Source organism: Microcebus murinus, chromosome 2 (genome assembly GCF_040939455.1).
Source record: "Microcebus murinus isolate Inina chromosome 2, M.murinus_Inina_mat1.0, whole genome shotgun sequence".
NCBI classification, from domain to species: domain Eukaryota; kingdom Metazoa; phylum Chordata; class Mammalia; order Primates; family Cheirogaleidae; genus Microcebus; species Microcebus murinus.
The window spans coordinates 10,586,092-10,612,539 of record NC_134105.1 but is presented as its reverse complement, the minus strand read 5'-3'; the positions used below and the strand labels follow the sequence as shown (position 1 = coordinate 10,612,539).

The 26,448-nt window shown below is 53.4% G+C and overlaps 1 protein-coding gene across 1 annotated transcript in view; it reads right to left on the bottom strand.

Moving 5' to 3' along the window:
- The window catches only part of PADI4 (peptidyl arginine deiminase 4), a 35,182-nt gene extending 11,361 nt beyond the window's left edge, over positions 1 to 23,821 (bottom strand). The window contains exons 1-9 of the mRNA XM_012763104.3: positions 23,677 to 23,821; positions 12,035 to 12,212; positions 9,820 to 9,886; positions 8,506 to 8,573; positions 7,686 to 7,803; positions 5,479 to 5,604; positions 1,828 to 2,006; positions 1,571 to 1,674; positions 349 to 460 (exon numbers count right to left, since the gene is read on the bottom strand). Of these exons, the coding sequence (XP_012618558.2) occupies positions 349 to 460; positions 1,571 to 1,674; positions 1,828 to 2,006; positions 5,479 to 5,604; positions 7,686 to 7,803; positions 8,506 to 8,573; positions 9,820 to 9,886; positions 12,035 to 12,212; positions 23,677 to 23,768 (1,044 nt within the window). The 5' untranslated portion in view covers positions 23,769 to 23,821. The remainder of the gene's footprint in view (positions 1 to 348; positions 461 to 1,570; positions 1,675 to 1,827; positions 2,007 to 5,478; positions 5,605 to 7,685; positions 7,804 to 8,505; positions 8,574 to 9,819; positions 9,887 to 12,034; positions 12,213 to 23,676) is intronic.
- Between the last annotated feature and the right edge of the window lie 2,627 nt (positions 23,822 to 26,448).

Here is a 26,448-nt window from a genome sequence, read left to right as displayed (position 1 = left end):
TGGCCTGGTCTGGTGGCCACGCCCAGGAGGGCCAGCCTGGAGGGAGGCCACTCCAGGGACTGGTTGAGCGCCAACCTTCTGAGCTTTGCATCATTTCCCGAGGCCATCTGAGAGTCTCCGAGCAGGAAGGGGCTTTCGTCCTGGTGACCACAGTGGGCCCGCAGTAATGTCGGATGGGTCATTCGCCTCAGCTCCCTTTCGCAGGGACCCTGGGAAGTGCCGACCTCCCTGTCCCTCCAAGGCAGGTTGCCCAGCAAGGCACTAGGCTGCGCCCCCAGGCCCTGGGTCCCCCAAGTGTCCCTTGGCCCTCAGGGCCACTCACCCTGCCTGCCCGGCAGGGCCACGTACCTGCATCCACATGTCGTCCATGTTCTCCTCCTCGGGGCTGATGGTCAGCTTGCACTTGGCTTTCTTGGCCAGAGTCATCACTGACTTCAGGAAGTCATCGTTCTCAAAAACCCTGGAAAGATTTCGGAGCTCAGGCCTGGAGGGCCGGGAGGGACACCGGCACTCAGGAGACACCTGCAGCCCGAACGGTGACCCGGGTCTGTCCAGCCTGCGTGGCCTCGGTGAGCATCCTGTCACTCAATCCTCGTGGCAGTCCACGAGGTGGGACTAGCAGGTGCCCTCCCACCAAGGAGAAGACGGCGTGGGGAGGTCGCCGGCCGAGGTCGCGCCCCCTGGGACAGCACTGGGATTCGGATCCAGTCCTCACTGGCTTCCTGCCTGCATCCTGACCGCCAGGTTGCCCTCTCGCTCTTTCCTGCCCTTAAAGCAATGGGAAGAGGCGAGGGGAGGGTCCCCCGAGCCCCCAGCACACTCTGTGGGGGCCCTGGGACCGCAGGAGGGATGCCTGGGCCTGCCCCAAATGCACCAGGGCCCCACCCCAGAGACAGGACCCGGCCGCTCAGATGCCACCTGGAAATCGATTCAAATTGACTTCCCGGGAGTTTCTAGTGTGCGAGGGCCAAAGCCACATGCCGAGAAACCCCGCAGCCGGGTCAGGGCCCGAGAGGCCTCCTCTTCCAGTTCTAGCAACTTCTACAGGCCCCTGGGAGCTAAAGTGGGCCTCAGGCTGCACCAGGACAGGGTAGAGACAGTGACAACAAACACCCCCTGCTTTTTTTTTTTTTTTTTTTTTTTTGAGACAGAGTCTCGCTTTGTTGTCCAGGCTAGAGTGAGTGCCGTGGCGTCAGCCTAGCTCACAGCAACCTCAAACTCCTGGGCTCAAGCGATCCTTCTGCCTCAGCCTCCCGAGTAGCTGGGACTACAGGCATGCACCACCATGCCCGGCTAATTTTATATATATATATCAGTTGGCCAATTAATTTCTTTCTATTTATAGTAGAGACGGGGTCTCGCTCTTGCTCAGGCTGGTTTTGAACTCCTGACCTTGAGCAATCCGCCCGCCTCGGCCTCCCAAGAGCTAGGATTACAGGCGTGAGCCACAGCGCCCGGCCACACCCCCTGCTTTTTTATGGTCCCAAACCAGCAATAAACACTTGGGATTCCGGCTCCTCCCAAGGTGTCTGCACCCCGCGACCCACGCCCGCGCCCCGGGGCCCCGCACCTGCACACGAACACCTCCTGCGGGGGCTGGGTGTTGGGAGTCATGATCCAGGGGGCCACGCGGAAGGTCACGCTGTCTTGGAACACCAGGGTGCCGGGCAGCTCCTGGGGGGATGGCGGAGGGGCTGTCACAGGCACCGCCATTTCCGGGCAGCGGCTTGGAGCCCCCGCACCCGGCTCCGCTCTGCGCCCCCTTCCCCAGCCAGGCGCGTGCCTGCAAGCCCAGGCCCCCAGCTCTGTGCTGCCCCGGTGGCCTACCGGGTTGGACGCGTCCAGCAGGGAGACGGTGAGGGTGATGAGCCCGGGGAAGTCGCTGTCCGGGAAAGCCAGGCCCTCCACGTAGAAGTCCGTGCTGTGCCGGCCGCCCGGGAGCTTCAGCGGGTGAGAGGGCTGCCCGGGGCCCAGGACCACCCTGCACCGGGAGGCCACCCTGCCCCCTAGGAGAGAGGCGGGGGAGGCTCAGGGCGGCGTGCCCACCTCTGAAGACCTTTCTCTTCTCCCCAGTGCCGGGGTGCCTTTCCCAGGCCACCGTGTCTCCCCCCGGGGGCCCCTTGCAGCCAAGTCTGCATGGAGCCTCCCCTTAGGAGAAAGGGACAGAAGGCCCAGCGGGGACACGGCTGAGCCTGGAGGCCCAGGAAGGGTGGGCGGGCGCCTGAGCCATTGCCAGCTCTGCAGAAGTCCAGGACACACCACCCACTGATTCATTCCCCAGCGTCTGCTCCAGCCAGGTGTCAGCTGACACCGGGGGCAGGGGCGGGAGGTTTGTGGGGGGAACAAGAGGGACAGAGTCACTGTCCTCCTATCCCTATCCCTACCACCACGTTGTGCACAGTCTTTTGGGTGAGTAGAGAGGAGCAAAGACCATCAGAACTACAGTGAAAAGTGGTAGGATTGAAGAAAGCCCTGAGGGCTTCCTGGAGGAGATGATGCCTGGGTGGAGGCAAGAAGTTGGTCTCTCACCAAACCAATGTCAGTTTAATCAATTTAAAAATTGATGTGAGTCTGATCAAGTCAGGCATCTGCAAAAAAACCTCCCAAGGCCTCCTCCATCTGCCTCTGTCTAGAAGCCAAAACCAAGACATGCCCACCTGACCAGCCCCCACCCCCTGCCCTTTCTTCTCCACCCTAACCTCCCACTTTAACCCCCGCACACTCCACTCCAGCCGCACAGCCTCCCTGCCGTTCCCCCAACCCACCAGCACAATCCACCTCAGGGCCTTTGCACTTGCTATTCCCGCTGCCTGGAATGCCCTTCACCTGCTTGTTCCTGCACCTCTTTCTGGTCGAAGGACACTTTTTGGGGGAACGCCTTCCCTGGCCACCCCTCTCCACACCCCACAACTCCACTCCTCACTCCACGTGCCCTCCCCTGCTGTATTCTTCTATGCGGCATTTCACACCACTTGACACGCGGGGCGTTTTACTTAATTATTTTACCCATCGTTTCTGCCAACCACTAAGATGACAGCAACACGAGGGACTTGGTCGCATTCACGACTCTCTGTCCCGTGCCTAGAACAGAGCCCGGAACTCAGGGTCAGGTGCTCTGGGCTGCTGAAAAGTTGCTGACGTCTGCGAACAGCAGGATGTTGCAGAACGAACGATGACATGGCACGTGGGGTGGGCGTGCACTGGAGAGTCTCGATGGAGCGTCCTGATGGGGCCGTGGAGGTCCCTGAGGGTGGTGCACCCAGGGAGGGCACGGGGCTCCATGTCCCTTCCTGCACACTTTGTCCCATGCATCTCCTCATCTGCACCCTTGGCAATGTCCTTTATAGTAAGCCAGTGAACGGCCGTGCAGGGAGGAGGCCAGGGAGAGATGTTTTTGTGCAGGGGCCTCCCGCTCCCAGGACGGACCCCGCGGGGTGGCGTGGTGCTGTCGGAGTGCACAGTGCCCTACAGCTGCCCCTGGCTGACCCGCCCGGAGCTGCCGGCTCCGTGGCTAACGGATCCAAGGTGAATGGACAACATCCATTCTTGGAAAGAAGCCACTCTGATCAAAGAAGAACGGCTAGGTTCCAAACCATGTGGAAAACGGCGAGAATCAGCCAATGTTAGTAAAAAAAAAATCAAACTACAAGAGCAGATGCCTAACTCCTCAAAATAATTAAACACAGAATTACCATGGGATCCAGCAACTTGAGTATAGAACACCCAAAAGAATTGAAAGCAGGAACTTGAACAGATGTTTTGCACACCTGTGCCCATGGCGGCATTGTGTGCAAGGGCCCAAAGGAGGAAGCTACGCACAGGTGACAAAGAGACGAAGTGTGAGACATGCAAACATGGAATGTTCAGCCTTAAAGAGGAAGGAGATTCTGGTACACGCTACCACATAGATGAACCTTCCAGACGCCATGTGCGTTAAATAAGCCAGTCTTAGAAAGACAGACGCGGTGTGATTCCACTTGTGTGAGGTACCTGCAGTTCTCAAATTCACAGAGACAGAAAGCAGCAAGGCTGCCAGGGGCTGGAGGCACGGGGAGAGGGAGAGTCAGTGCTTAATGGGTAAAAAAGTTTCAATTTTGCAACATGAAAAAATATTTCTGGGGGTGGGTGGAGGTGATGGTTGCACAACAGTGTGAATGTACTAAATGCCACAGAATGTCCTCTTAAACATGCTTAAAATGAGCTGGGCACAGTCGCTCACACCTGAACCCCAGCACTTTGGGAAGCTAAGGAGGGAGGATTACTTGAGGCCGGGAGCTTGAGACCAGCCTGGGCAACACAGCAAGACCCCAACTCTATAAGAAATTTTAAAAAAACATCAAATGGTGTGGGGGCATGCACCTGTAGTCCCAACTACTCGGGAAACTGAGGTAGGAGGGTGGCTCGAGCCCAGGAGTTTGAGGTTGCCGTGAGCTAGGCTGACACCACGGCACTCTAGCCCGGGTGACAGAGTGAGACCCTGTCTTAAAAAGAAAATAAAAGTTTAAAATGGTAAATTTCAGTTTATGTGTATTTTATAATTAAACATAAAAACATTTTTAAAAACCTCTGCAAACAAAAGGGGTGTGTGTGTGTGCATGTGTGTCCGTGTGTACATGTGTGTATGTGTGCGTGTGCATGTGTATTTGTGTGTACACATGTGTATGTGTGCGTATGTGCATGTGTGCATGTGTGTATTTGCGTGTGTAGGTATGTATGTGTGCATGTGTGCATGCATGTGTGTATTTGTGCATGTGTGTATTTGTGTGTGTGCATGTGTGTATTTGTGTGTGCAGGTGTGTATGTGTGCATGTGCACATGCATGTGTGTATTTGTGTGTGTACACATGTGTGTGCATATGTGCATGTGTGTATTTGTGTGTACACATGTGTATGTGTGCGTATGTGCATGTGTGTATTTATGTGTGCAGGTGTGCATGTGTGCATGCATGTGTGTATTTGTGCATGTGTGTATTTGTGTGTGCAGGTGTGTATGTGTGCATGCATGTGTGTATTTGGGTGTGTGCGCGTGTGCATGTGTGTATGTGTGCATATGTGCGTGTGTGCATGTGTGTATTTGTGTGTGCAGGTGTGTATGTGTGCATGTGCGCAAGCATGTGTGTGCGTGCGCGTGTGCACGTGTGTATTTGTGTGCGTGCAGGTGCGTGTGCAGGTGGGTCAGGGACAGGCAGGCAGAGGCCAGCAGGCCTCAGGAGGGAGGTTACTTCCTCCTCCGCGACCACTGGCACGACATGATTTTGTTTGTTTGAGCTTTGTCTCCGCCCCTAGTCGGCACGGAATGGGAAGTTGGCTGTGTTGCCGCTGCTGCGTCCCCTGTGCTTGCAGCCCGGCACACAGTCGGTGCTCAGGAATCATCTGCCCTGCGGTGTGTGACGGGGCTGTGCCCCACGGCCGGGCAGGCGGGCACCGCGGGCGGGGGGAGGCTGGCGGAGGCGGGAGGACAAGGCCAGGGCCGACTCACCTGTGGCCTGAAACACCCTCACTTTGTCCATCTCCGACTTGGCCACGTGGAGCACCAGCTGGTGCTTGGCGAAGAAGTCCCCGGGGGTCTTCGTGCTCAGGGTCATCAGGGACATGTCCTGCAGGTCTGGAGCGAGAGGGGTGCAGCTGGCTGGGCCCCCACTGGCCGCCTCCGGGTCTCCCTCAGACCCCCCCCACCACGTGGCCTGGTTTCCTTTTCTTTATGCCACTTTCAGTGCGTACGTTTGTACATATGCATTTATTTTTTGAGACAGGGTCTTGCCCTGTTGCCCAGGCTGGAGTGTAGTGATGTCATCACAGCCCACTGCAGGCTCCAACTCCTGGGCTCAAGTGACCCTCCTGCCTCACCCTCCCAAGGAGCTGGAACTACAGCTGCGTGCCACCACTCTTGGCTAATTTTTTAAAAAAATTTTGTAGAGATGGGGTCTTGCTATGTTGCCCAGGCTGGTCTCGGACTTCTGGCCTCAAGCAAGTCTTGGTCTCCCAAAGTGCTGGGATTACAGGCATGAGCCACCATTCCCGGCCTATTCCCAGTGTTTAAATGATGTGTTTTGTTGGGGAAGGAAAGCCAATGGAGGCTTTGTTCTTCTCCCCCTAGGATGGGCTGAGGACATAAGCTCGGCGAAGCGGGGCCCACGTTCACTTTGCTCATTGCAGCGTCCCTGCTCTGGAACCAGGAAGCCGAGAACGACCTGGAGCAGCGACTGGCACGGGCGGGCGAAAGCCTTCCGCATGGCTCCTGCGCGGGAAGCGAGGTTTGCGAGCCAGCGTGGGTAACAGCAGCACAGGGTGGGGCGGGAGAAGCAACAGTGTCTGCGGGGCTCACCCACAGTCGAGGGCTCAAGGGCTCTGGGGTCAGCGTGGTTGGAACCCTGGACCTGTGCGAGCTTGGGAAAGTGGCTTCAGCTCTCGGTGCCTGTTCCCGCCTCAGTAAGGCAGGGGCAAGAGCAGTGCCCGCCACAGGGTGCCGTGCACACACGGTGAGCTGACACCTCCAGTGCTCGTTCAGCACCTGGGGCCCTGGAAGCACCCACAGAGGGCCGCCGTCGTGGTCCTCGCTGGGTGCCAGGCGCTGTGCAGAGGCTGTGCCCTGGCACCGGGCCAGGCAACCGCATGCAGTTGGAAAATGCATCTGTTTCTAGATTGTTCTAGCAGCTCCCCAGGAAGCCCGCCAGCTGCAGCCCCTCAGCACCCTCCTCCAGCGCAGGTAGGTAATGTGTCCTCCCCCGGGGACACCCCTCAGCAGCCCCGATGTGTGCCCACGGAGACCCTGTACCCACCGCTGTCCCTGTGCCCCTACACCTGCCCTGGTGTCAGGATGTCAGGGGTTCAAATGCTGAGTACTTGTTAGCTGTGTGGCCTTGGGCAACTTGCTCAACTTCCTCATGCCTCAGTTACCCCATCTGTAAAGCTTTGTGTTGAAGGATCAAATGGGTCAATCATTCTGAAGGGCTCAGAGCAGTGCCTGGCCCATGGCAGGGGTCTCAGGGGCTGCTCTGACATGAATCTGGGGCAAGCTTTCATTTTGAATTATTTTAGGCCCGAGGTTTGACCCAGGAGCAGAAATCTGGCTTGGGCAGCAGGCGGGGTTTGGACACTGGAGCCTGTCGGAGGCATCAAGATGCTCAGCATTGGTTGGCTCTTCTCTGGCTGCTGTGTGACCTTGGGCAGGTCACTTGCCCTCGCAGGACCCTTGTCCATTGCTTCACCTACAAAATGGACATGCTAACAAGAGCAGGCCTTGCCTTCAACAACCCCTATTCCGGGGGTTGTTGTAATAGTAACCCCCATTACAAGGTGCAGGCCATAAGGACAAAAGACCTTTATAAAAAGACAAAGCCTGGCTGGGCACGGTGGCTCACTCCTGTAATCCCAGCACTTTGGAAGGCCAAGGCAGGAAGATTGCTTATAGGCTAAGAGTTTGAGACCAGCCTGGGCAACATAGCTAGATCCCCCCATCTCTACAAAAACTAAAAATATTAGCCAGGTGTGGTGGTGCATGCCTGTGGTCTCAGCTACTCAGGAAGCTGAGGTGGGATTGCTTGAGCCCAGGAGTTCGAGGTTGCAGTGAGTTGTGATTATGCCACTGCACTCCAGCCTGCGTGACAAAGTGAGACCTCATCTCTTAAAAAAAAATAAAAAAGAAAGACAAAACCTTATTCCCATCGGCTCTCAAAGGGTCTTTACCTTTGCTACTAAGCACCTTGTCATCCTCGCAGTCCATGGTGGAAGACCCGGGGTTGTCCTTGTCGCAGTTCACCAGCAGGACAGCACCGTGTCCGCCAGGGCCCCAGGTCCAGGTGCTCTGCAGACACCAGCAGAGAAGGGCCCCTGTGGACCACTCTCTCGGGAGATGCACAGCCCACTTTCCCTACCGTGTCCTTAGCCTGCGCAGTTTACACAGCTCGCTCCCACATCAAATAACTCTTTGGGCCCAAGAGTGGGTTTTTGCCTTTTGCTCCAAAAGTCATAACCAAATTCACCCCAAAATACAATCCAGCCATTTAAAACAAGGAGCCCAGGACAGTAAAATTGATTTTTAGCAGCTTTTAAGAAAATGTTGAGTTAACAAACCAAATGGAGCTGCATATGTATGTCTAGATTCTAATCTAAATGGTTACTGGTATGCGAACTCTTAATTACCCGCTCTCCAAAGTGAGGGGCCTATTCTTAGCAGCCAATTACTATCTACCCAAAGATTAAAGCAAATTAAGCCGGCCCCACCCTACAGGGGTCTAATAGTGGTGACGCCTCCCTTTAAAGACCAGCGTTTGCCTCCGGGGAATGACTGCATTTTGGCAGGGACATCAGGGACGGATTCCACTCCCAGAGTCGTAATTCTTGCCCTCACTTTGGACTGACCCACAGGGATCTTGACCTTTGCACAGGTAACACTGCGGCCACGAGACAGACCGCCGTTCGCGCGGTCACCGCAAGGGGGCGCCCTGGGAGAACCCGGCGGGGCGACCGCAAGGTGTTTGGGGTGTCGGTCAAGGGGGAGCCACACCTGATCCTTCGCAGCTCTGGTCGGCGTGACTTTGCCGGTGCGGGTGATGTCTGCGCACAGGGAGATTTCTGAAATCCCGCGTGTAAGAGAAGAAGGTTGGTGAGGGTTCGGGGTGGGGGCACCATGCCTGCTGTCCTTCTGGGGCCCACACCTCTGATGCCAATGGGACCCTGTGAGTCTGGCGACCCCCAGGGATTTCAGACAGAATCCGAGCCACCCCAACGGGAGGGTCACCCGACGCCGGGCTCCTGAAGGACCCTGGCCCCAGCTCCAGCCCTCAGTGACCTCGGGGTGGGGGACACCACGGTCACGCAGCCCACCCTGCTCTTCATTAAGTGTGTTGTGACTGCATCGGGGACAAACAGTGGCCTCAAGCATACCCTGCCCTGTCCAAATGGCAAAGCCGAGAAAAGCATACGCTTGTTTGTAAATCCTTCCTCCCTCATCCTCATATACGTAAGGTGGATCCGTGTGCCCCACAGCACAAAGAGTGGCCCGTGTCCCACATGCAGTTGACCCGGGTGACCTTTTAACATATCCACAGCCACATATTAGTGCAGGGCCAGGACAGCAGCGTCCTTTAGTGGCCCGGTTTTCCCAGCTCCTTTCATTAACTTTGGGCAAGTCTGTTTACCTCTTGTGCCTCAGTTTCCCCATCTGTAAAATGGGATAATAATAGTACCGATTTCATTGATTGTCGTAAGGAGTACATGTAAAGTCTTAGCACAGTGCCTGGCAATAGAGTAAGCGCTATCAATATGATATTAATATTATTTAAATATGTATTAATGAAAAATCCATTAATGAAAACTGAAGATTTCACATGCTATTTGTATATTTAATACATATTTAAATAATAATATATTACTGTTTAAAATGTGGTCTAGTTAAAAATGTATTTTATTTAAAGAAGAATATTAAGTAACTATAAGTGGATCATTGATATGGCGAAAATGGTGAAGATGAGATATAAATAATGAAATTTAGGGAATTCTGTCTATATTATTGTATAAGACAGTGTCATCTACTTTTTGTCACAAATATTTGAAGAATCAAAAAGCTATGGAGCATCATAAATTGAAAATACATGTACCCACTTCCTAACTTGAGAAATAAAATATTAAGATGTAATTAAGTCTCCCTGCAACCTTCCCCGCCCCCACCATTGTATTTCTTCGTGGTTTACTGACTGGAGACAGAATGTTTATGAACTACCAGACACATGGCTGGCTAGAAACTGTCCTTTATCTCTGCTCAGTTAAAATAAGCTCCAGGCATAATGGGCCGGGCTCCAGGATCCCCGTTGTCACTTACCCACCCCGGTGAGGTAGAGCAGAGCTTGGACTGGTGGGGTCTTGAGTCCGTAGTATGAAATCCGAACCTGCAGGACGGCAGCAGAGCAGCAATGACTTCTTTCAGTCATTCAACAAACACTGACTGGACCTCCCTTACATGTCAGCTCAGGGCAGGGCCCTGGGGAGACCAAGACGGGCAAGAACCGGTCTCAGCTTGTAAGGAGCACCCCCAAATGACAGGAGTGGAGGGATGGCCAAAAGCTCAAATGACGGATGCCACGGAGGAGGGGTCTGTGGGGTCCAGCCACGAGGGGCTCGCTCCGCCTGGGGTGGGGGTGGCGGGGGGGGGGGTGTCAGGAAGGGGTACACTTGGAGGCAGGTGTGGAAGGGGCGCAGGGGCTCGGCAGCTGGAGACGGGAGGAGGCCTTAGGCGGAGAGCCGGTCATGGCCACAGAAACTGACTCCCGCAGCAGAAGGGACGCAGAAAGGACACAGAGGACCAGAGCGGCCAGGTGCCAAGTCCCGTGGGGACCTGGGGCGCAGGTGGCCCGTGTGCACACAGGCGCTTAGGACGGGTGGGTGGCGGTGTCTTCGCGGCAGGTGCTGCGCAGACGATGAAACGCCGACCCGGGGGAGCGCGGCGATTGGCCAGGCTGGCCGCAGGAGGGCGGGGCGTCTGGATTGGCAGGTCCATGCCAACAGGTGCGGGAGTTCCCCAAAGCAGAACCAAAGGGCAGCCTCCCGAGGGGACACTGAGGCCTCTGGGCCTGTCCTGTGGACAGTGGGGATCCAGGGAAATGCCACCGCCGCCGTCGCGCTGTCCGGACCCTGGATGGCATCAGCCTGTGCCTGGGCTCCCGCCTCCGCCCATCAGAGTCCTCGAGCGGGCCCTTCCTGACACTCGCGTGCGCTCCTGTTGCCCCTGGATGACAACTTCCTGTTGCCCCCTGATGACAACTTCCTGTTGCCCCCTGATGACAACTTCCTGTTGCCCCCTGGATGACAACTTCCTGTTGCCCTCAGAAAAATAGGTCCCTGCCAGCAGACCGTTTCTACTGGCTCCCTCTCTCCCTCGATGCCCTCTCCACCTTCCTTTCTTGCCATATAGAGCTGCCTCAGTTTCCCCAGCATGTGTCTCGCGCTTTCCTTATCTAGAGTGTGCGCATGGGCCACCGCCTCCGCGTGGGGCTCTCTCCTCTCTCCCTCTCGTAGGCGGGTCGTTCGCGCCATCCTCAGCTTGTTGCTTGTTCCTGGACGTTTTCCCCGACCACGTCCTCCACAGCCTGCCTGGACACCCCGGCTCTGTGTCCCCCCAGGGAGGAGCCTGTGTGGCGTGTTCTGCGGGGAGCAAGTGGCCATTGGCCCAGATGTCTGCGGGCCCTCCAGAGGTCCCTGTTGAGCCCCTCTGCTGTCAACAGGGTAGTGTAGCAGGTTGAATGTTGGTCCCCAAGAAGATACACCCTACATCACATACACACACGTCCTAATCCCTGGGACCTGTGAGTGTGACCTTATTTGGGGAAAAAAGTCTCTTTGTAGATGTATGTTAAGGATCTTGAGATGGGCCCTAAATCCAATGACAAGTGTCCTTGTAAGAGAGGCAGAAGCAATGTGACCATAGAAGCAGAGACTGGAGTGATGCAGCCACAAGTCCTGGAGTGTGACAGCCACCAGAAGCTGCAAGAGGCAAGAACTGATTCACCTCTCGGGCCCCCGGGAGGCAATGGGGCCCTGCTGACCCCTTGATTTCAGACTGCTGTCCTCCAGAACTATGAGAGAGTATGTTCCGTGGTTTTAAGCTGACTGTGGTCGTCTGCTGTAGCAACCACAGGAAACGGGTACGGGACCAGGGTGCACCACTGGTAGTTGTTTGTTTACCCGAATATTATCAAATGCCTCCACTTACAGGTTGTAAGCCCCAGGAGGGCTGTGCCCTCATCTTCTCATGCATTTCTGTATTCCCAGCGCCTGGCAGTGCCTGGCATGTGTTAGGTGCTCGTTAAACATTTGCAGAATGGGTGAATTTAATCAAGACCCTGGCCTCCATAAACCCCTGGCAGCTCTGTCATTGGCAGGGATGCAGTGGCTGAAGCAAGCCATCCCGACCTTTTCCAGGGGGAAGGAGGCTCCGCAGGGTTGGTGCTGAGGATCAAGGCAGGACAGACTGTGAGCGGCTGCTGCCCTGGCCCTGCTGATGTCCTTCCTCGCTGCCACCCGACAGCTACCACACTCACCTTCTGGTCACCGGTGCTACTGCTGGCAGCTTTCATTTTCAAGGTCACCTCCAGCCCAGGGTCCAGGGGCCATTTGGAGCCTGTGGGATTCTTCTTGGCTGGAGGGCCGTGGGCAACGTCTACCACCACTCCCGGGGACGCATTGATGCTGAAGGACGTGCAGTCCTCAGGGGCAGAGCTGTGGAGGAGACAGAGGGACCCAGTGAGGAAGGGCCTGCGCCCCCCCCACTGCTCTCCCCAGCATTTCTCCTCTTCCCAACAGGTGTAGACAGCAGGCACAGCCAGTGCTTACTCTGACCATGTGGGTAAGGACTGTGAGGTTGTCAGGAGGTGATGAGAGAAACAGAAAGAGAACCCCCTGGCCTGGAGGGCATACGCCTGACCTAGAAAGGTAGCAGAGGGATGTGTACACCAGACACTCACACATATACATGGATGTCTGCATAGAGTGATGTGCACAGCCAGAGGTCTCCACTCCACCAATATGCACACACAGCTTTGTGCACACACAAAACAACCACATGGACTTCTGCTTCTGGAATTGTGGCAGACCAGATACTCTGAAGGACCTTCCTCTTACAAAATAGCTGGACCATGGATAAAATATACTTTTTAAAGCATTGCTGAGCTCATGAGAAGAAAGATGCATCTTTAAGCACTAGCCTTCTCTGCATGCACGTGCACATACACACAGACACAAGCATGCACGTGCACATGCATAGTGGTTAAAGTGGAGAACACCAAAGTCGAAGAGAAGATCTTATAGCCATCCAGAAAAGAAAGTCAGATACCCTATCCAGGCATAACTATTAGATTGAAAACAGATTTGTCAATAGCAATCATGAAATCTGGAAGACAACTGAATAATACTTTCATAGTATTTTGAGAAAATAACTATTAACCTAATATTGTACACGCCCCCCCAAAAATAGATTTTTTATATGAACAAAAATTGATATTTTAAAATCAACAGATTTTCACCAAAGCAACTTCTGAAGGCATAGTTTAGGAACAAGGTATCTGATGCCATAAGCATGGTCTGAGATGCAAGAAAGAATGGTAAACATATAAAATGGTAAATACTTTGGTAAATCTAAACAAATGTGTGTATACAAAAAGCCATAAAAATATCAAAATTGTGGGATAAAAAGGGGGCAGAATGTAAATTGGCAGGAGTATGATAAGATTTGTCTGAGGTCCTTGACTGAAGAGGGAATTAAGATAATGTGTAATTCTAGATTATATAGAATTAAACTTTTTTATGGTTAAAATGCAGAAGGGTAGAAATGGAGTTCACAGATTGCTACACATGGGAAAAAGGCAATAATAAAATGAACAGAAAAACCTCATTCAAAAAAATAAACAGAAAAAATTGCACAAATAGAAGTAAAAAAAGGATTGGTAAAAAAACAATACAAATATATAAATAATCAAAATAAATATAAATGGATTAATATTACCAGTAAAAGAGAGCTTTAGATTAAAGAAACAAAATATAGCTATTTGCTATTTACAAGAAACTCATCTAAAATATAAGCATCTAGAAAAGGAAAAGATTTTTTAAAAAGGAAAAAAGATACATCAAGCAAATACTAACCAAAAGAGAGCTGGGGTGGATATATTAATATCAAAACAATAAATTATTAGACAAAACATGTTAATATCAATAGAGAGGACTATAAGCTAATAACATAAGGTTTAACTGACCTAGAAGATATTCTATAATAAACTTGTATGCACCTGATAACATAGCATCAATGTATATAAAGCAAAAATTGATAGAGAAGTACAGGGAGAAGTTGACAAAACTACCATCATAGTTGAAGATTTCAACTCTTCTTTCTCAATTCTCAATAGATTGAGCAGACAAAAAATTAGTAATGATATACAAGATTTTGCTAACACAATTAACAAGCTTGATTTAGTGAACTTATATAGAATCCCACAACTAGCAAATATACAATTTGCCAAGCAAAGCACACCTGGGTCATTAAAAAAATTGACTATGTAATTAGCCATAGAGCAAGTTTCAACAAATGTTAAAGGATAGGTAATATACAGGTAGCATATTCTTTGATCACAAAGTAACTAAGTTAGAAGTCACTAACATAAAGTACATCTTAAAAAACCCGGATACCTTTTGAAATTTAAAACCAAACTTCTCAATAACTGTCAAAGGATAATTTAAAATGGAAATTAAGTAATAATATTTAAAGCTGAGCAATAATTAAAATACTATTTTGAAAACTTTAGGGGAGATGTAAAAGTGGTACTTTGTACCTTGCAACTTTATACTTTTTAAAAAGGAAAGTAAAAGCTGAAAATTAAGAAAATAGAAAATATAATGTAACCTCCTCAAATAAAGAAAACAAAGATGGCAGAAACCTATCACACAGAAAGCAAGCCAATCAACAAAGCCAAAAGTTGGTTTTTGGAATAGACAATAAAACTGACACATCTCTGGCAAGGTTGACCAAGGGAAAAAACTATTAGGGAAGTAAAAAGAAACATCACTACAGATAAAGCAGATTTTTTCTATAGATAATTGATAAAACGTAAATGAAACACCCAATGCAAACATCCTATTTAACAGTGAAAATATGAAATCCTCCCCTTTAAGATCAGGAACATGATAAGGATGCCCATGCTCACCACATCTTTTCAACATTGGATAGGTGGTAAACATTATAAAGACTGAAAAATAAGAAAAAAAAACCCTGCCAATATAGTTGTCTGCAAACCTCACAAGAAAAAATTAAATTTTCTTTTAAAAATCAAAAAGACAAATAGAATTTAATAAGGTAGTTAGTAGGATTGAGAGGAATAATTCAATTACATTTCTATACACCAGCAATACATAGTTAGAAAACACAATTTTTAAAAACAGATTTAATTTACAATAGGAAAAATATACCATTATGTACCTAAGATAAATCTTTTAAAAAGATGCGTAAGACGCTTATGGAGAAAATGATCAAACCTTATTGAGAGCCATCAGAGAAGACCCAAATGAATAGAAAGAAATATCTCATATATTATCAGCAAGGCTTATGGTCACAGTGGTGTGAGTCTTCTCCAAATGCATTTATATATTCAATGGAACTCAAGGGTTTATCATGGAACTTGACAAATCGATTTTAAAATTTACATGGAAAACCAATGGGCTAAGACAGTCAAGGTATTCAAAAGGTGAGGCACTCACTGTACCAGGTATAAGACTTATTAAATATAAAGCCATGGAAATTAAGATGGGTTGTAATGGCTTGAGTCAAGACAAAGGAAGGATGAAACTTAACCCTTCGGTACGGCGCTCACCAGCTGCAAAACCGTGCCCACAGCCGGCACTCACAGTCCGCACGATAGTTTGTGCTGTGCATTGACGACAAATCCGTTTTGCTCTTGTGTGATGAGGAAAGCTTTAAAGCACCGAAAGCTTGTTTTACTTTACAGGCAGCTTTACTTGTAATGTAAATCAGAATAGGTAACACATACATATATGTTTTCATTACATTATTTTTAAATGTTCACAATTTTATTTTGATAAATGAAAAATTAGAAAAGTCATATCACGGCTGTCGGCTAAAGTCGCTGTGCACGATCATCTGTGGCTACCGACTATAGTCGACGCCGGTCCCGAAGTGGTTAAAAGAGATCCCACTTGATCTATGAGAGAATGGTCTTGCAGAGACCACGGCGCAGTGGAGACTGTATTATAAATGCTGAGACAATTGCTCATCCATATGGAAAATGATTAAATTGGATAAATAATAAAAGAACTAAATTGATCCCAGCCTCACACCATACAGGAATATGAGCTCTGGGCAGATAAAGGCAGAACGTTGAATCTTTCAAAAGAAGACGTAGGAGAACATCTTTAGGCTCTTTCTGAAACAAGACACAACACCAATAGACATGAAGGAAACACTTGAAAAATTCAACTAGATCAAAATAAACAACTTCTGTTCATCAGAAGACACCATAAAGTGAAAAGACAGCACACGCTAAGGAGAAATCATATTCACAACGTAAAACTGGCAAAGGCTCAGCGTGCCTCTGGGTGAGCTTGGACGTGGCACCTTCCTCAGTCGAGCCTTAGCACCACCACGGTTCCGCGGATACCTTGATGGGGAGAGACCTGGGGCAGGACACAGCTAAGCCATGCTGGGTTCCTGACCTATAGAAACTATGAGATGGCAAATGTTATTGTTCTGAGCCACTAAGTTTTGGGGCAGTTTGTTACACACCAATAAATAACTAATACAGTGTACCAAAAGACAGACAGGAGGGAGGGGGAGCTGGGGAGAGAGAGGGAAAAAGAGAAAGAGAGAGAAAGGAAGGAGGGGAGAGAGGGGAAAGAAAGAAAAAGAAAGAAGAAAGAGCCTGGGCACAGTGGCTCACGCCTATAATCCTAGCACTCTGGGAGGCTGACGCAGAAGGATCGCTTGAGGTCAGGAGTTCAAGACCAGCCTGAGCAAGAGTGAGACCCCGTCTCTATGAAAAATAGAAAAAAAATTAGCCAGGTGTGGTGGCGTGCACCTGTAGTCTCAGGGAAAGACTTGGGAGGCTGAGGCAGGAGGAACCCTGGAGCCCAGGAGTTTGAGGCTGCAGTGAGGTTGCAAGATGATGCCACTGCACTCTAGCCAGGGTGACAGAGGGAGACTATCTGAAAAAAAAAAGGGAAGGAAGGAAGGAAGGAGGGAGGGAGGGAGGGAGGGAGGAGGGAGGGAGGGAGGGAGGGAAAGAAGGAAAGAAAGAAAGAAAGAAAGAAAGAAAGAAAGAAAGAAAGAAAGAAAGAAAGAAAGAAAGAAAGAAAGAAAGAAAGAATTGCCTAGAAGAAAATTAATCTTACCACTTACAGATAATCACTAACATTTTTATATTTATCCTTCGAGAGATAAAATTTTGACAGAACCAAAGAGAACTGAAGCAGACGAAAAGGAGAATTCTTTTGCCCCCGATTTTATCTGATCTGCTGCTCACCCTGGCACGGACCCTCATCCCAGCCCCATGAAGTCAACTTCAAATTCTCTGGCCACAGTGATCATTTGGAGAGCATTCATTCTGCTCCAGGCCCGGTTCAGGTTCTTTTCATAAATGAACTCATTCAGGTCTCACCACCAGCCTGTAAGGCAGGGACTGTCATCATCTTACAGACGGGGAAACTGAGGCACAGAGGCAGGAGGGCAGAGTCAGAGATGATATGGTGACGGAAGCAGAGGCTGCTGCTGGAAGGGGCCACAAGCCAAGGAATGCAGGTGGCTTCTAGAAGCCGCAAAAGGCAGGAACTGTGTTCTCCGGCAGACCCTCCAGGAGGAACCGACACCTCGGCTTAGGACCGCGAGACCCACTTTTGGACATCTGATCTGCAGAGCTGTAAGGCAGTAAATCTGTGCTGTTTGAAGTCCTTAGGTTTGTGGCAATTTGTTACAGCAGCAGCGGGAAACTGACACACTCCTCGTCTCTGCGTGTCGTTCACTGAACTTAGGCAGCCCTTCTCTCGGGGGTGCCATGGCTGGGGGCTGGACAAGTGGCAGGTAATCAAAAAAGCACTGGAACCAGACAGTGTGCTCATAAGAAAAAATAAAACGCAGGTGGCATTTTTTAGCACAATAATAATTTTTTTAAAAAAGTCCCAAATGCCAATTTTTACAGCGTCGCTAGCATATGAGCAGCAAAAGTGAAAATGTAAAAATCTTATTCACAGATCAAGCAGAAAAAGTCTCCGGGCAGCCTGCTCAAGACAGTTCACAATCGGTAGTCACATGTGTCCCCTCCTCTGTTTAGGGATTCAGCATTTACCATTCCTGTCACCCCCAGTGACCTTTCAGGCTCGGCGCCTTCCCCCGTCCCGAAGGTGTTGCCCAGCTGGCTTTCGCATGCCGGTGCCCGCAGCAGGTGGCCGGCTCGTCACCTGTCTCAGGGTGGCCACTAACCTCTGTTCTCACCGTCACCCTAGGGCGGGCGCGGTTATTTTTATTATACAGGTGAGAAACCTGAGGTTGGATGGGAGGCAAAGTGACTTGCCCGGGTCGCGGGCTGCTAACGGCGGGTCCGGGTCTGCGGACAGCCCGGTCCGACGCTGCTTCCACCACGCCACGGCTGCCTCATTCTGGCGTTTGCCGCACCCTGCTCTGCCCGGCACCGGGCACACCCTGAAGACCAGCAGTTCTCAAAGCGTGGTCCTCGGAACAGCAGCGCCAGCATGGCCTGGGAATCTGTTAGAAATGCAGACTCTCGGGCTTGACCGGGACCTGCCCAGTTGGAGGCTCTGGAGGGGAGGGGGGCCAGCACGCTGTGTTCAGCACGCTTCCAGATGATTCTGACGCACACTCGAGTGTGGGAGTCGTTGCCATAGAAGACGCCAATATGCGTTTGTCGCGTTACCCGGATTTTGAGTAGAATCTGAGGGACCAGGAATGGTGCACGGGGCAGAATGGGTAAGGTTGTGCCTGTGTGAGCCTTATTGCTGCTATTTTCCCAGGAGGAAAAGGGACAGAGGTGGGTGGAATCATTCCGGGATCCGCAGACCTGCGGAGCCAGAGAAGAGGACACCCAAGTTCCTCACTCGAGAGATGAAGAGGTGATGGAGCTGGAAGGTAGTGGGGCAGAGAGGCTCAGAGTGTTCAGGTCAACAGAAGTTGGGATCAATATGGTAGATAATAGGGAGCCAGGGTAGGTTCTGGAGGAAGGGAGTGGCACAATCACAATGATGTCAATGAAAGAGTCTTTCGTGCTCAGAACTGCATGAAAGAAACTTGGAACTGGGGGGTGGGAGGTGAAGAGGTGGTCTTGAAAGCCCCTTGAATAATTTAGGGTGGTCACGTGGCCACACAGCTTGGGAATGGCGGGGCTAGGACCCGAACCCGGACCTGCTTCTGCCCAATACCCAGCTGAAATGCACCCCGCGTCAGTAGCCGGTGGGCGGACAGGGCAGGGGCGTTATCGGGCTGACAGGAAAGGGGAGAGGGCAGCCTTGCCCCCAGGGTGAGGACAGGGCAGCGGCCAGGCTGGGCTTGTTTTCAGCCGGCCATCCAGGTGGCGGCAGCCCTCGATGGGGACAGAGAGAGAAGGGGTCAGGGAGGCGCCCAGGCCCAGGTGACAGGTGCAGCCCCGAGGGCTGTGAGGTTGCCGAGGGCGGGGACTGAGGGTGGGGGGAGGAGTCCCTGAATGGGAACCCAGATTATGACCCGGGATTTTCGCCTGAAAATGAAAGGAAGAATTCATGGGAGAAGGGTGTGGCCCACAGCAGGCATCGATTTCCGGAAAGTTCTCTCTCTTCTCCTCCCTCCTCTCCCGTTGAATTCACACCACAGTCTTTCAGGACGGACCGCGCCCAGGGGCCTGAGGTGGTGGCCTGCCCGGGCGAGGGGAGGTAATGGCCGACGTCAGGACGGTCGGATGTTTCTGTGTGTACGTGTCTCTCTCTCTCTCTCTCTCCCTTGTGTCCTTCCCCCTCTCTTCTTGCAAAACGATTTCAAGATAACGAACGTTCAGAACATACCAGGCACTATGGCGGGCGCAGATGGATAAGAGCCTCCCTGCGCTCAACTCTCTTTCATTCACTCAACAAACACTCACAGAGCAGCTACTCTTACTATGTGCCGGCGCCGTGCTCGCCCGAAACACGCTCATTCATTCATCCGATCACTCAATCCGCACCCGCTCGCTCACCTCCCTCTACGCGCCCGACTTCCTCCCGGGGACAGAGGAGGGCGGACAGGCTGCAGGATCTGGGGTCCCCTTGCGGGCTCCCCAAGTCCTCCCTGACAAGGACACCCTTCTCCATCTGCCAAACTCAAATGGCGGGTGTCCCCGCCTGCCCCTCAGCTCTCGTGGCGGTTTCCCCACCTGCTCCCAGCCTGGTCCCCGCGCAGAAGGGGGCCAGGGCGCAGGAGGGCAGGGTGGTCACAGGCCTGGGCCTGCGCGCTGGCTCCCCGGGTGGGGAGATCGCCGGGGCCAGCGTGGACGGAGCGCATGAACTCTGTTGGACTCACAGCACAGAGGCCCTCTGTCTACACCAGCTGGCCGGCCCCGCACGTGCTTGTGGTTCTGCGCTCAGGCCTCACCAGCCGGTCTGGGCGGTTCTGAAGCAGACGCCGTCCCGCAGGCCTGGGGCGCCGTGACTCAGTTGCCCACGGAAACCTCTCCCAGGCCAGCCGGGAGCAGCAGGCGGCCTCTGAGACATGAAAATGGGCGATGACCTTGGGCGGCTTCTGACAGCCCGAGTGACCTTGGCCATGGCCCCCGCCTGGGTCTGGCTTTCCTCCTCCGCGAGACGGGACTGACGTTTCCACGCCCCTGGGTGGTCCTCGGGTTCCGAGGACCCGCACGTGGTTGCGTGCTCAGCGCCAGGTGGCCGATAATGACAACAGCGACTGGGACCCAGCTCAGCCCGTGCCTCCTACCCGGCCAAACCGGAACGCAGGAAGGGCCCTTGTTTCTTTGCCAGGGCCCGCAGGCTCACTCCCTTGGCGCTCCGTGCTGCTGTTTTCTGTGGTTCTCGCGGCGCCTCGGGGATGAGCCAGGCCTCCCCAGCCACCTGGGCACCTCGGCTGGGGCATGGGGACAGGAGCGGGCTGCGCCATGCATTTGGAACAACAGGAAAGTGAAGAAAGGGCTCAGAGAGCAATGGGGAGACCGAGGCTTGGGGCCAAGAAGCACACGCACGGGGTCTGAAGTGCTGAGTCTGCCCGGCCCCCTCTGCTCGAGAGGCGCAGGGAGAAGGGCACTCACGGGTGGCTCTGCCACCTTTACAGCCACTGACTGCCGGCCTCACAGCCACCCTGTCTGCCAGACGGGGAAACTGAGGCTCAGAGAGGCAAGACCCAGCTGCGAAGTGGCACCACTGGCATTCACCTCTAGGATGTGTGCTTTGCGTTAGCTGCTTTCCAGATGTTCTCAGCTACTAAACAGAGAACTTTCATAAACATCTGGGGTTTTTTGCCATGTGTATGTCGTAAGGTGACCGCAAGATGTGTGTGTTGTCATAAGATGATCCAGAGCTGGATCTTCTTGTAACTTCCGACACCCTCTGTGCAGCCCCTGATGGTGACATCATTCCTCCAACTCCAGCACCCGGCATCTGCTTATCAGCGACCCCCAGGAGGCCCACACTCAGGGTCTGCAGCGATCGCAGGTACGGAGGCTCGTGCACTCGGTGTGCAGTATACAAGTTAACCTTTGCCACAACCCACTTTACAGATGGGAAAACCGAGGCTCAGAGACACTAACAGACTTGTCCATGCTCCCTGCTGAGACCCTGGAAGGAAGAGGAGACCCCATCGATGGCAGCTTCAGAATACCCACCACCCTCTGCAATTGGCGCCCCTGGCCCCCACCTATCCCTTCCAGGCTGTTTCCAAATCCTTTGGATGCTGAATGAGCCCTGCCCACCAGGGAGTAGTGCCCAGTGAGGTCAACCCCACAGCACTTGGAGGAGGTAGGGTGGGTGTAGCGTCAGATAGTCCCGGGTTCAAATCTCCTGGCTTTGCCATCTTTAATTTATGTGACCTTGGGTAGGTGTTTTCACCTCTGGAAGCCTCAGTTTGCTCATCTGTAAAATGGGCATGGCGACAGTGCTTACCTTGCAGGATTTCGGCAAGGATTTGAAATCATGGATAAAAAGGGACTGACACGTAACGGCTGGAGTCGTGATGCCTCCCTGACCCACAAGCCACAGTGTCACAGAAAGCCCTTGACAGATTTTAGTATTCATCTCAGGTCAGTGGAATTTCGTTTGGATGTAATCAATGTATTTTGCAGGGACAGCATTTTCCAAACTCAGAGTGAAAGTCCCAAGCAGAGTCCATGACAGCGGCTCTGGAACAGGCACCTGTAGCCTGCGCTCTGTTCCTGACCGGGTGACCTTGTCTTCCATCCCCTGGGGTCCCTGAGCCTGGGGACAGAGGACGTGGCTTGAGAACAGGGAGGCCTGGGTGTGCTGGGGGGGGGGTGTCAAGGAAGCAGAGCTGGCGAGGAGGGAGCGGCCCATCCCACCTGTTCAGGAAAAGGGTGAGGGCTGCCCAGGATGGGGGGAGGGGCTGGCTGGGGCTGGGGCAAGCACAGGTAGGAAGTGACGGGAAGGGTCAGAACGGGGACAGTGGGGAGAAAGGAGGGTCTGGGCGCCAGGCTGCCTGGGTCTGAGCCCCAGCTCCCCCACTGACTAGCTGTGTGGCTTCAGGTGGTTTACTTGACCTCTGGGAGCCTCAGTTTCCCCTTCTACAAAATGGGAATAAGGCTGTCAAATATAGGAAGTGCAACATAAATACTCAAATATAGGAAGTGCAACATAAATAGCCTCGTAAGGCTATCAAATATAGGAAGTGCAACATAAATACTATAAATATCAGCCACCACTGTCTGCGACGTCTGGGATGTACAAAGACAGGGCTCAACGTCTGGCTGAAGGAGGAGGAGAGGACGATTTTGAGGTGCCTGTGAACTTGGAGCCCCCAGCCTGGTCTGGGAGGAATGGGCAGGGCCTCCCCCTGGCCCGGCCCTCGCCAGCCCCCACCCACCCCTCGGAGGCCAGAACAAGCACTCGTGACCTCCACCCTCCATCCTCCTCCCCGGCACAGGGCTGGCCTGGGCACGCTGACGGCTCACGCTGGCTCCGGCCCCTTGTGTTTCTCCACTCCCACAACCAAGCAGCTCATTCTCAGGGGAGTCAGGGCCTCAAATGAGGCCAAGCTGCTTCTTTCTCCATTACTCCCCAACCTTTCAGTCTTCTGCCTCACTCGGAGGCCCTGGGGAGACCACCCTGACATTTACTGCTGTTGGATTCAGGCAGCCAGTGACACTTCCAAGGAGATGTCCCAGGCACTCCTGTGGGCCCAGCCCGGGGCGGGGGAAGCCAGGAGTAGCCCCTGCTCTTACTGACAGCAGCAGTGATGACGACAGGCGCACACCCCCCCTGAGAGTGTTCCTCCGCTGCCTCGTTGAACCCAGAGCCTGACGTGGGGCTTGGCGCGCAGTAGGTACTCAGCTGGGATTTGTAGAACGGATGGACGAACGCACCGGGGATAGGCCCAGCACTGCGCTAAGTCCTCAACTGATATTTTCACATTTAATTCCTATAGCAACCTTACAAAGTGGTATTGTCCCCATTTCACAGACAAGTAAACTGAGGCTTAGCTGCCCAAGGCTGCCCAGCTAGCTAACAGCGGGGCCAAGTTTCCCGCCTCAGTCTCTCTCGTGCCAGAGCCCCTCTCATCACGCCCACGCTATGACACACCCACCAACGGAGCCTTGGCTAAGAGGTGTGGGGGAACAGACTGCACCGTGAACCAGGTACGGGTCAGCAAGCCCAGGTTCTAGCCTTGCTTCCAGAGCACACTTGCTGTGTGACCTTGAGCAAGTCACAGACCCTCTCTGGGCTTCTGTTGCCTTAATGATGAAAGGAAGACAGATGGGCCTGTTTGCCCCGTAATAACCCATCTGTGGTGAGGTCCTGAGGAACCTGTACTCGTACACGGCAAAGAACCCACCGAGGTGAGTCCGGCCCCTCCCAGGGCGGCTGGGGTCTCATCTCTCCGGCCGCTCCCCTGGCAGCGCTGCAGAGCCTGAGCCATGAGCTCCCGTGCCAGCAGAACCGGCTTGTCCAGCATCACCGACCTGCCCCCCCGCCCCCCTCCCCCTCTCACCTGCAGACATCGAGCTGAGTCGAGGTGCCCAGCACACACACGGCATGGGTGGGCCACTCTGGGGCCACATGGATCATTGTCCCCTGGGCCATCGTCCAGCCGGCTCGTCCCTCGGGCTGTAGGAAGCCCCTGGGCCGGTTCCTTTATACCGCCCGGCAGAGGCCATGAGTCAGCACCTGCGGTCTGCGGCCCACGGCTCGGCCCTCCCCGCGCAGGTCGGGGTGCGGGCTCTCAGCCCTCCTCTGCGCTGGGGCTGCCTTCGGACCCCCAGATGGCACTGTCGATGCCAGCACTAGTGACAAGCTGGCTGCGTCACTTTCCTGGGAAGGGCAGGGTCCAAGTCCTCATGTGCAAAGCCCCGTCTCTCCTGGGGGCCATGAACACCTGGATCCACCCAGCCTCACCTGACTCTGCCAGACGGGCGTCAGAGAGGAGAAGCCTAGAAAAGCAGGGAGATTTTAGGCAACAGGTCGCAGCCCAGGCTACACGCTCCAAGAGCAACAGGGCTCAGGACAGGCCTCCCCAGCTGGGCCGCCCACGTGACAGCTCACCTCCCCGGGTGTCTCCTCTGCGCTGGGCACCTTGCTCTGTACTTTGCGTGGAGCGGCTCGTCACAACAAGCCTGTGAACTAGGGTCTACCAATTCCCTCTCACGTCATCCTCATAGCAGCCCTCTGAGGTCGGTGCCATTATTATACCCATTTTACAGAGGGAGAAACTGAGGTGCAGAGAGGTTTCACATCCAGAAAGAGAAAGAGCCAGACTGTGAGGCTTGTTAGCTGCCTGTCTATGAGACATGTGCTTCGCAGGTTTCATCACAGCTATGTCTTACTGCAATTCAAGGTAGGCATCTATGGGCTCGTTGTTGCAAGCCATTTTACAGAGCGAAAACCGAAGCTCAGAGAGGAAAAGAGGCTTGCCCAAGGTGCCATAGCTAGCGGGTATCGGAGCTGGGAGGGGAAGATGGGCTCCCTGGCCTGGAAGCCGGTGTGCTCTCTGCACACTCGAGGATGCCTGCCTCTTGCGGGGGGCCCCTGGGTGTCAGACTGGACAGTGCAGGTGTGGGCCACACCTGCCATGGCGACACGCACTTGGCCACAGAGCTGTGGTTGCACCTGGGCCGTTGGTGCCGGGCTCTGCCTGCTAATGGGGCAGTGGGTGGGGGGACGGACAAGTCCCAGCAGGGAGCACCCAGAGGGGTGTGCCTGAGGATATGGAATGAGCATAGAATGTTCTGGAGGTTGGAGATTTTGTGCATGGTTGTGTTCATTTACTTTGGCTTTGAAGCAAAGAATTTGCCTCATTAATTAAAAGCTAGGCTGTGGGGTTAGGCAGGCTTGAGTTCCAGTCCTGCTTCGTTCCAGCAGCCCCATGAGTGGGTCCCATCTGACGCCCGTGTGTAGATGCGGCCACTAACGCTCGGAGAGGCCACGATACTCCCGAGGTCCCAACCCCTACCGTGGGGATCTGGACCCAGGCTACCTTCTCCAGGCACAAAGCCCACTTTCTGTACCTGCGGACAACGTGGCCAGGCCCGATGACCTGATGGGTCTACACGACCACCTGCACACAGTGGGTCTTAATGAACCCCATTTCTCTGGCTAGTCATATGATCAGAACTAGCTTGAGTTTCTAATGGAAAGTGGCAGGAGGGAGCCATCGATTGTCAGAGAGAGATGATGGTGGCTCAGGCCAGGGTAGTGGCAGTGAAAGAGGAGAGGAAGGGTCAAATGCTGGAGATCTTGTGACAGTACAGCCAATAGGATCTGCAGACGGATGGGATGCAGGGTGTAAAGAAAAGAGAGGAATCAAGGATGACTCCAGAGTTCAGGGCCTGCGTACCTGGCAGGGTGGAGCTGCCCCCAGCCGGGCAGGGAGGGCTGGGGGAGAGGGGAGAGCAGGAGTTTGGAAGTGGCCGTGCTGAGTGTGAGTTGGTGTGGAGACGCCTTGGAGGGTGCTTGGTCACACAGTTCTGGAGTTTGAGCGGCAGGACGAGGATGGAAAGGACAGACCTGTGAGATGTCAACAACCCCAGCTGTCCCAGGGAGTGGGCGTGGATGGAGAAGACAGAGCCCGAGGGGTGAGGCCCGGAGCCCTCCACCGGAGACCTGGGGGAGCAGCCAGCGAGAGGACAAGCAAAAGGGAGCACACTGTTATTTGCTATTTCACAGGGGGCAAGGGCAACCCAGGTTTGTGCATGCGCGCGCACACACACACGCACAGGCATACTTGCTCGGGAAGCAGCTGTGCTTGGAAACAAAGCCTCTTTGCAGACCTGCACCTGGTCGCTGGGGACAGAGCACGGGCGGAGCCGTGTGATGGGCAGGGCGGGGGCAGGGCCAGGGCAGGCAGACCTGGGGCTGTGCGGGCACCGCCTACACCCGCAGCTCTGGTGGCACCATGATGGTAGCTGCTCCCTCACGGCCGGAGGTGGAGGCATTTGCAAGTTTTCAGTATCACAAACCCGTGCTGCGATGCATTCACTGTGCCCACGTCTGTGGTTGTTTGCGGGGACTTTGTAGATTCATCTTTGCTGCTCTTCAGATTCTAGCAGAGCGTTCTGTTCTTTTCCTGAGATTTGCCACAGCTTATGTGAAACGGCTGCCCCCCGCCCCCCCCCCCCGGCCACGGGAGCAGGGCTCTGCCTGTCCTGGCTGCACCTCCGTGCCCAGACTTGAACTGGGCGCTCACTAGACGCTGGTGGCTGAGTACTGTGGTTGTTTGTGTCCTTGGCACCCGGCCCAGCACTTGACCCAGGGTGGGGTCCCCGAG